The following is a 9,536-nucleotide window of genomic DNA, read 5'->3' on the forward strand; positions in this document are numbered from 1 at the left end:
GTTTACCCAGTTCGCCCCCGCCGCAGGATGGAGGCCCAGCTGGGGCACGGCGGAGAGGGGTCTTTAAAAGCTGCGCAGCGTCTCCGTGCAGATTGTCCCCAGGTACTCGGCACTGGGGAGGCCACACCGCCAGGGCTGTGATCAGCTCGGGGCCCCTCGGTTCAGGAAGGGCACTGAGGGGCTGCAGCGGGCCCAGAGAAGGGCAGCGGAGCTGGGGAAGATTCTGGAGCAAGGTCCTCTGAGGAGCGGCTGAGGAAGTGGGGGGTGTTTAGTCTGGAGAAAAGGAGAATCAGGGTGATAACCTTATCGCTCTACAATCCCTGACAGGAGGCTGTAGCCAGGTGGGGGTCGGGCTCTTCTCCCAGACAACCACTGATAAGATTACAGCATATAATCTTACGCTGCACCAGGCGAGGTTTAGGTTGGACATTAGGAAATATTTCTTCAGAGAAAGGTGAGATTATACATTGGAAGGGGCAGCCCAGGGAGGTGGTGGAGTCGCAGTCCCCGGAGCTGTTTAAAGAAAAACTGGATCTGGTACTCAGTGCCCTGGCCTAGTTTCATCATACATTGGACTCGATGATCTCAGCGGTCTTTTCCAGCCTATTTGATTCTGGGACTGTAAAGCAGCTTTCCTTTCCCCACCCATGTGCCCCCAGGTACAAGGTGTCACACCATGGAGGAGCGTGCCAACCTCATGAACATGATGAAGCTCAGCATCAAAATCCTCATCCAGTCAGCCCTGAGCCTGGGCCGGACCCTGGACTCTGACTTCCCACCACTGCAGCAGTTCTTCGTGGTGCTGGAGCACTGCCTCAAGCACGGGCTCAAAGGTGGGCACTGGCTGCCAGGCTGAGGAGAGGCAGGTCAAGGAGTCTGTCATGTCTCCAGATTGACTTCTGAATGGCATTATTAATTCTGTAAACATGATGCTAATCAGTAATGCAGATATAACTATGTGGTTTCCCTTGTACACCCTGTATTTTGTGCCTCCTAAATGTCAGAGTATTTTTAATGCCCCCTTTCTGCAGACATGTTATAAGCTTATAGGACAAAGTAGCGAGTAAATTTTGTCCAAAATTCTGGAGTTGGAAGCCTGTCATTTTTCCTCACTAATCTCTCTGTATGCTCCCTTTAGTGAAGAAGAGTTTTATTGGACAGAACAAATCATTTTTTGGTCCTTTGGAGCTAGTGGAAAAACTTTGTCCCGAAGCATCAGATATAGCAACCAGTGTTAAAAATCTGCCAGAGCTGAAGTAAGTTAATTGTTGGGGATGATGCATTTTGCTCATACTGCTGGGAAAAGGAATCTTTCATGTAGTCTCTTGGCTTCCTTAACAAGCTCTTGTTCCCAAAGGAAAAAAATAGGGTGTGTAGGAGGCATTGACTTCTCCAAGAGATAAGGAGGATATCTCAAAATATTCAGAGTTTCTGACTCAAACAATACTGTCAGATTGAAAACAGCATTTGGAAACTTTTATAACCTTGTTAAAAATAACTAAAGTTCACAGGTATTTTTTCCTCTTCTTTCCCCCCTTTTCATGATTTTATATCATTTTGTGTGTGTGCTGATAGTATTTGGTTTGAGTAATTCAGGATGATTGAGATAGACTTGATTTTAATACTAGGATGCATTAATGGTTGGATTATGGTGGTAGTTGACAATATGTGTGGGTTTTCAAATTAAGAAGACTTTACAATATACTTTACCCAAAGAAAGTAATATACTTAAATGTTCTTGTGTTCTGGAGACAATAGTTCATTTCCCCAGAGATTTGTTGTTGTTTTTTAGTAAATAGTGTCCTTCCTCTCACTTTGTAAACTGAGAATTTTGAATTGCACAAATCTAGTTAATAAAACACCTTGGTTTTACCAAAACATTCATTTTTTCATTTTAGGACTGCTGTGGGCAGAGGGAGGGCTTGGCTTTATCTAGCACTCATGCAAAAGAAACTGGCAGATTATCTCAAAGTACTCCTGGACCATAAGCATCTGTTAAGGTAACAGCACAGAAATGTATTCCTGAATATTCCTGAAACATTGACAGCCTCTGTAGCTCCAGGGAGAGTCATTAATTGACCAGTTTAAGCTTGTTCTTGCAGCCTGCAGAAGAGCAAGTGGTTAATTCTTTTTGCAGTGAATCTACAAAGGAATTTGCAGAGTATTTTCTGAGAGAGTTCTAAATCTTCTGCCTTATGCAATAAATAAGTGAGAACTCAGCTGAGTTCTGTAAAGGCTGCATTACTGTTTATATGATTTCAGTGATGGAAGTGCCATTCTAAGTGTTTGATGTGCAGTGATGCCTTGTCCTGTTTGTTCCAGTGAATTTTATGAACCTGATGCATTGATGATGGAGGAGGAAGGAGCAGTTATTGTGGGTCTGCTGGTTGGACTGAATGTTATTGATGCAAACCTCTGCTTGAAAGGAGAAGACTTGGATTCCCAGGTGAAGATTAAAGCTTAAATAGGATCAACTGGTATAGGATTCTAGTGGAATTAAGTACATCTATAAATACTTTATTGATGAGGGTCCAGATTTCTTTCCAACACGGCCTGTGTGGTGGCTTGTTGTGTTTCCCTCGGTGAATTAAAATAAAGTACATAAGTAGCAGTTTATGGAAACACTGTCAAAACTAATAACTGCAAGGAAACTGTTGACACATAATATGGTTACTTTGATGCTTTTCTGGCAAGTGCTAGCTTGTATGTTTGCTTCAGCTAGGAAGAATATAGGTATTATTTGTCTCTCTAAATCTAAACTTCAGATTTTTATCACTTAGCAAATATACAGTAATACCTGCTTCTACACATAATTGCACTGTGAAGGTGTGTTAATATCTTAAATATATTTTTCAGGTTGGAGTGATTGATTTTTCCTTGTACCTTAAGGAAACACAGGACAGTGATGGCAAACAGTATGTATGGCGAATTAGTAATTCTAAATCATTACAGTTTTTGTAGAACAAACCTGTCAGACAGTCTGTGGGAGGATGGGAGTGCTGGAGATTTCAAACTACTAATCATCCAAAAAGGAGAACCCAAACCAGATTTTGTTACCTAAACAAAAGTAATATCTTTCAGAGACTGAATTTGTGGTAGTTTTAACAACAATTTGGAGAGTTTGAGTCTTGAGCTGGGATCAAATTAAAAGTACACAAAACATTAGATTGTGGTTTTATTTGGTTTTAGAAGAGATGATTTGCCAAGTCACCAATTGCCAACTCACTGCTTTGTTTCTAAGCACAGTTTCAGAAACCCTCTCAACTAAGCAGCTGTCTTTGAGGGAGAGATCAGTTATGGAGGAAAAAATGTAATTTTAAGTGAAATATTAGATTTGAGACTGCAGTTAGCAACACAGATCAGGTCTTCTAAGGTCTTCTAAGACCTGTAGTAAATGAAGGGATCTTCATATTTTATGTGCTTCTGTCACTTCAGAGCACTTCACTGGAGCTGCTGAGAAGCAGCCAAGCAGCTGCTTCACCTCCTTGGTGCTTCTGATCCATGTCAGACACAAGTATTTTTATAAGGAAAGGATAAAAGATTTTAGATCTGTTTGCAGACATATGCTGAAAGCCCTAGTACAGAATAGCACTTCAAAATGAATGAGTTTCTTCTCAATCAATACAATCTCACTTTCACAACTAGAGATGGAGGGATTACAGCTGTCCTTGACCAGAAGCATTATGTGGAAGAACTGAACCGACATCTAAGGTGGGATTTTCATCTGTTCTCATATACAACACTTGTCCTCTTTAGCTTTTCCAGCATGACTTTAACTCCTATCCTGCTACCAGTCTTGTAGATTTTTGTTTGACGTTGAAATGCCTTTTCTGATTATTTCCCAAAAATCTTAGTTTAATTTTGTAGTCCTACTCTTCTGTGGGTACATGCAATATGGAAAGCAAGTGTGTGTAATAGTTTACTTTTTTGAGAGTGATTAACAGAACACTTTGGAACTAATTTTTTCAAGAGAAACTATTCCAAGTGCATCTGGAAATTCATTCCTTGGAGGAGGAGTCTCTACTCTTCCCCGATAGGTTGCTCAGTGGGACAAGCAGGCCTCCTTTTCCCTCTTGAGCAGGAGATGTATTATGACTGTGAAAACCAAGCCAGAACAGGCCTGCCAGCAGAAGGACATGGTCCTCCCAGTGCTTGAGAGGGACAGTTGTTCTTCCTCTGAGTTTTTCCCCAGCTCACCAAAGTACTTCATTGTTAACAAATGCAAGATGGTAAAAATACTATTGAGGATAGGAGTAAAAGTTGAACATCGACACTTCATTTATTGTTTCTATGCATCTCTCTTCCTTGCTGCAGTTGCACGGTTGCAGATCTCCAGAACAAAATAGACTGTTTAGAAAAGACCAATTCAAAACTCCAGGAAGAGGTTTGTATCTGGTCTGTTAAATATTTCTCACAGCTCTTTTCCACCATAGACAAAACTCCCTGAGACTGTACCTTTCACCTAATATATTTGAGTAGATACTGGTGAGCTGTGGGGACTGGACAGACTGGCATGGGTTGGTATGAGTTCTAGTTCATACCACAGATCCAGGGTGGATTTTGGCCTTATACATTATGGTACATTTCTTTACTCATTTAATAATTTAAAATAATTGATGAGGGTGTGAAGCAGAAGTTGGTGAACAGATGTTGGTGGGCACATTAATTTTGGCTGACAGCGGGTATGGCTGCAGAAGGGTCAAGCAGCTCCTGGGGAGAGCAGAAGGGGAAGTGACCAGCACAGCTGCTGCAGAGACTGAGCTACTGACTTCAGAATTTCTCCAGATGCTGCATGATTGCACAGTGATTAAATATAGATCTGTTCTCTTCACACAGCTTGCAGCAGCTACTGACCGAATTGGATCCCTTCAGGAGGAGCAGCAGCAGCTAAAACAACAGAATGAATTAATCCGTGAACGGAGTGAAAAAAGTGTAGAGGTGGGACAGCTGTTTAGAGATTATGAGGATCCTTAAAATAAGTGATCTCTTTTGGTCAGCTGTAGTGGGTTCTCCTGAGCCCACTGTGCCCTGGAATGCTCAGCACAGTTGATCACCTTGCTATGCAGGTCACTGGGTTTGAGTGTTGTATGCTCAGGCATTAGATTTTGCTGTTCTTTACTACACACCCAAAAATACACTTGCAGAAGGAAGAACAAATTCAAAGTATTAGAAGTATTGAAGTAAAAAGTGTAAAGTATTGAAATATTTTTATCATTACTGTGTCTTTGAAATTTCAGTGTATTAATGTTTACTCGGTCATTGATTGTAAAACAGTATTTTACTTGAAATAGCACATTTAAATACTGTGTTACACACAAGAATTAAAGAGATATTTTAAATACTTTGTGATCTTATGTAGCTGATGTTTCTTGTAGGTAACCAAAGAGGATACAAAAGTAGAATTGGATACTTACAAGCAATCTCGCCAGGGCCTTGATGAAATGTACAGTGATGTTTGGAAGCAGTTGAAAGAAGAAAAAAAAATCAGGCTGGTAAGGAAACTTAACTATGGAAAGTGAAGTGAAGGACACAGGATTCAGCCTGCGGTAACATTTCAAATACAAGATGACAGCTGTGCACCTTTTGCAGCTGTCCAGAATTCACAGAGCAATTGCAAACAAGATGCTGGGCATTGGTCATTTACAGTGTCTGTAAGGTACTGGGAATTGGGGCTTTTGGAATGCTGGAAACAAAAGGCCTCTTTTTAAGAAACCACTGGCATTATTATAGCAGAGACATAGTTTGTGTATGGGATTATCTGGGTTTTATCAATGACCTATGGCTACATAGCAGTAATAGGAAATTCCATCTCTTTGTAAGGAACTAGAGAAAGAGTTGGAGCTACAAATTGGAATGAAAACAGAAATGGAAATTGCCATGAAACTTCTGGAAAAAGATACTCATGAAAAACAAGACACTTTAGTTGCCCTTCGCCAACAGTTAGAAGAAGTGAAGGCCATTAACTTGCAGATGTTTCACAAATCCCAGGTATGTACAGGGAGCTGGGGATGGTTTGTGGGGTTTCTCTTGTTTGGGTCGGTTGTGGTTTTACATCATTTTTTCAGTTGAACAAAACTGTATGATAGGCATTTCTACAAGGAAGCCATGGTGTAGCAGTGCTCACACAAAATATACAGAGCTTGTTTCCATTAATGAAACAAAAGTTTAAGCTCTCCATGCATGAAGTAAGAGTTTAGCAAGCCTTCCTCTCCCACACCTGGTTCCAGAAATCCAGGGAGGATTTCTCTCAATTTTTATGGCCTATTCCTTGATGCCTGTTCAGGCTTTACCCAGGTCCTTGCCTCCTTCTCAGACACTTGCAAGTCAGCAAAACCCCAGTGCTGAGGTGTGCCTTAGCTTTTGAAAGCAGTATTTTTGGGCATTTTTTTTGCTTCCTGGTTCCATGCCCACTGAGTGCAGTTGTTACATTCAAATCATCATTGGCATTCTTACCCTGGTCAACTTAATCTGGTTTTATTTCTTCAGGCTTTTTCTGAAGAGAACATTTTTGGCTTGTAGCTGATCTCATAGCTCAAAACATAGTTAAGGTGGTTTGGGTTTTTTCTCAGCTTGTAACAAAACAATTGGAGCAATGTCTGCTCTGGAATTATCAGCATTTTGTTTGCACATTCCAGTCAGACCCAGGCATGGCCTTTAGCAAGCTGAACATTCTTTTTCTGGTGGCAGACTTTAAACACTGTACACTATTTCCTACAGAATGCAGAGTGTTCATTACAAGAGAAAACAGAAGCAATATCCTCTTTTGAAGGAAAAACAAATGAGATGATGTCCTCTATGAAACAAATGGAAAAGAGGTAATAATTGCAAGATCAGAAAGTCAACATTGAAGTCAGTAGAAAGTTTCCAGCATAAACCTTTACAGGATGACCTTCCATATGCCCCATAGATATTTGGGCCTGTGTGCCAGCATGAGCTTTTGTACTTTCTCCTCTTCTTCCCTCTGTGCTTGCTGCTCTCCCTTCCCAGGCAAACATGTCCATAACTGACCCACTGGAAAACCATAGCTCTTTCCATAAGCAGGCTATTGAAAAACATTTTAACTTCACTTTAAGAACACGTGTGACTTTGCTTTTGGGTTTTTTTCAGAAACAACCGCTTTTGAAAGTCTTTTTTTTCCTCCACTAGCATTTTCAGTTCAAGATTTTATAAAGATCCCCATGGTAATTCTAAAAGAAGAGGGTGAGAGGGTGCAGGGAAGGAGTGAATTGAAAACAGATGTCTGTGTTCCTTCCCGTGTAGGCTGCAGCAGGCAGAGAAGGCCAGGCAGGCAGCAGAGGAACGGTGCAATAAGATGAAGCAGGAGCTGGCTGGGAAGCTCAACTCATGTCGGCAGCAGATGGCCCAGCTGGACAGCAAATGGTATTTAATCTGAGCAGGTGTTTTCCTTCCCTTTGCTGTTTCTTTAAGAAGTGTTTTCTATTCCTTTTATGCTCAGGTCTAATGAGGGGTGGTTTGAAATTCTGTTGGCTTCAACATTGACAGACAGGACCCAGGGAAGCACAGCATTTCTGTAGAGTGTGCCGTTAGCATCAGGATTTTGGCATGTTTTTTCCAGAACATCTAATTTAGAGCACAGAGTAGCAGCAAAAAATCTGCCCATTCCAACTAGCAATGGAGCTTTCAATTGCTTTTTTAATAAATCAGAAGATAGATATGGTCATGCTTGTAGGCTGAGCATAGAACTGACTGTCATCCAAAGGGACTGGGATTTTTGAAGGGACTTATGGGTGTTTTCTTAGGGAATGTTAATCCTCTAAAGATTTCTAAGAACGATAGAAAAATCTTCTTTTACTGTTCAGACTGCAGGATAGAGTGTCCCTTTTAAACATGACAGTTTAAACACAGGTAGTGAAATATCAACTTGTGGGGATGGGTTTCTTTGGGGGTCTTTTTGTTGGTTGTTTTTCTTCTAGCCCTTCATTGCTGTTTGTTTTCTGTGACTTGAAAATGTTAACATATGTTAAATGTTAACAGTGTTAACATTTTTTGACGTCTGCTGCCTGTTCTTTCCTTTCCCAGAACACCACTCTAGTTTTGCCCTCTTTTGAACAAGATTTCTACTTCTCACATTGTTGCTATCCTTAAGTGCCATAGGATATTCTTCTGCTATAGGGTTTTTTTTAGAATGAATTATTTTTAAATAGCTCAACTCTGGAAAAGGAGTTAAAATCCGAAAAGGAACAGAGACAAACTTTGCAAAAAGAACTGCACCAAGAGAAGGATGCTACCACTCTGCTTAAAACAGAATTGCAGCAGATGGAAGGACTGAAAAAGGTATGCACAGTTTCAAGCATTCAGAACAACTGAATCTGATTTATTTTTTAAGCATGAACATTCTTTTTAACCTGACAAGGATTTGCTGCCACGTATGGAGCAGTTTCTGGGGACACAGTTGTGCACCTCTACCTGTCTGTGTGCTCCTGTGTTGGCACAGGACTGCCATTTTCTAGCTATGTTGAAGGATGGTCAAAGCCTGAAAATCTTCCTTTTCTTGGTAAATATGGTTAAATTATTCCATTGTTTGTGCAGAACCTGTGGGTAGTTTTACCCCTTGTAATTTTAAAAATCAAGCCTTAGAAATAGCAAAGGAGCAGATTCTTGTGAACTGCTTGGGTAGTTTGGGTAGACTGATCGAGGTTTAGGTCAAGCAGTGCACAAAAAATTTGATTTTGTGCTTGATTTTATAGGAGCTGAGAAAACTGCAAGATGAGAAGCAGGAGCTGAAGAAGGTCCGTGAGGAGCAGGAGCAAGCCCTTCAAGAAATGGGACTTCATCTCAGCCAGTAAGTTCTAGGGAACAGAACTCCTGTAAGTGATGTAAGCTGGAATATCAGACTAATACCAAGAAATTTAAACCTTATTTACTTATAAAAATCAATTGATGTGAGAATTTTAGCAGGCAATTACTATGTAAGAGAAACTAAAGAGCCATGAAATGAAAGTGAGGGAGGATCTTGTCAGAGTGAGCTGGCTGAGAGGAAACATTAAAGGAAATGTTTAGTTCTTATAGTGGAACTGTGCTTTTCCTACATTCTTCTGTTTATACTGAAAAAGGGGCAAACTCTGAGTTGACAGAGTTTCCCAGTGATAGTGAGTGGTTCAGATGGGTAGCAGGGAGCTGACTGAAGGTTTGGGGTTTGGTTTCAGTGGCTTGACAGTGGAATGGCAGGGAAAACCAAACACAACTAAATAAAAAGTCATGCAGGGCATAATTTCTTTTTTCCAGATCAAAGCTGAAGATGGAAGACATTAAAGAAGTAAATAAAGCACTAAAGGTACTCTCTCATGGATATTTTGACTAAGCATAAGAATTTCATTTAACACCTTCAAATTGCACCATGGTTATTCTGCTTTAAAAGGTGGCTTTTGAAAAATACCAACAATCTTGGTAAAATGCCTCTAAGTTTATTTGTATCTCCAGAGTGGTTTTCATGCCAATTTTCCAGGGTCATACGTGGCTGAAGGATGATGAAGCAACTCACTGCAAGCAATGTAAAAAGGAATTCTCCATCTCAA

At 40.7% G+C, this 9,536-nt stretch overlaps 1 protein-coding gene across 3 annotated transcripts in view; it reads left to right on the top strand.

The window, feature by feature from the left end:
• The window catches only part of RUFY1 (RUN and FYVE domain containing 1), a 14,867-nt gene that overhangs the window by 4,190 nt on the left and 1,141 nt on the right, over positions 1-9,536 (top strand). For 2 of the 3 annotated variants that reach the window (XM_031055274.1, XM_031055276.1), the window contains exons 2-17: positions 660-833; positions 1,139-1,256; positions 1,899-2,000; positions 2,323-2,446; positions 2,857-2,915; positions 3,646-3,711; positions 4,315-4,384; positions 4,837-4,938; positions 5,376-5,492; positions 5,821-5,988; positions 6,718-6,815; positions 7,261-7,380; positions 8,166-8,295; positions 8,709-8,803; positions 9,247-9,295; positions 9,467-9,536. In XM_031055274.1, the coding sequence (XP_030911134.1) occupies positions 660-833; positions 1,139-1,256; positions 1,899-2,000; positions 2,323-2,446; positions 2,857-2,915; positions 3,646-3,711; positions 4,315-4,384; positions 4,837-4,938; positions 5,376-5,492; positions 5,821-5,988; positions 6,718-6,815; positions 7,261-7,380; positions 8,166-8,295; positions 8,709-8,803; positions 9,247-9,295; positions 9,467-9,536 (1,662 nt within the window). Of the gene's footprint in view, positions 1-6; positions 103-659; positions 834-1,138; positions 1,257-1,898; positions 2,001-2,322; positions 2,447-2,856; positions 2,916-3,645; positions 3,712-4,314; positions 4,385-4,836; positions 4,939-5,375; positions 5,493-5,820; positions 5,989-6,717; positions 6,816-7,260; positions 7,381-8,165; positions 8,296-8,708; positions 8,804-9,246; positions 9,296-9,466 lie in introns of those variants that run through there. The other variant, XM_031055275.1, reaches the window with a different exon arrangement.

The sequence above is a fragment of the Geospiza fortis genome, unplaced genomic scaffold (genome assembly GCF_000277835.1).
Source record: "Geospiza fortis unplaced genomic scaffold, GeoFor_1.0 scaffold55, whole genome shotgun sequence".
Taxonomy (NCBI): Eukaryota; Metazoa; Chordata; class Aves; order Passeriformes; family Thraupidae; genus Geospiza; species Geospiza fortis.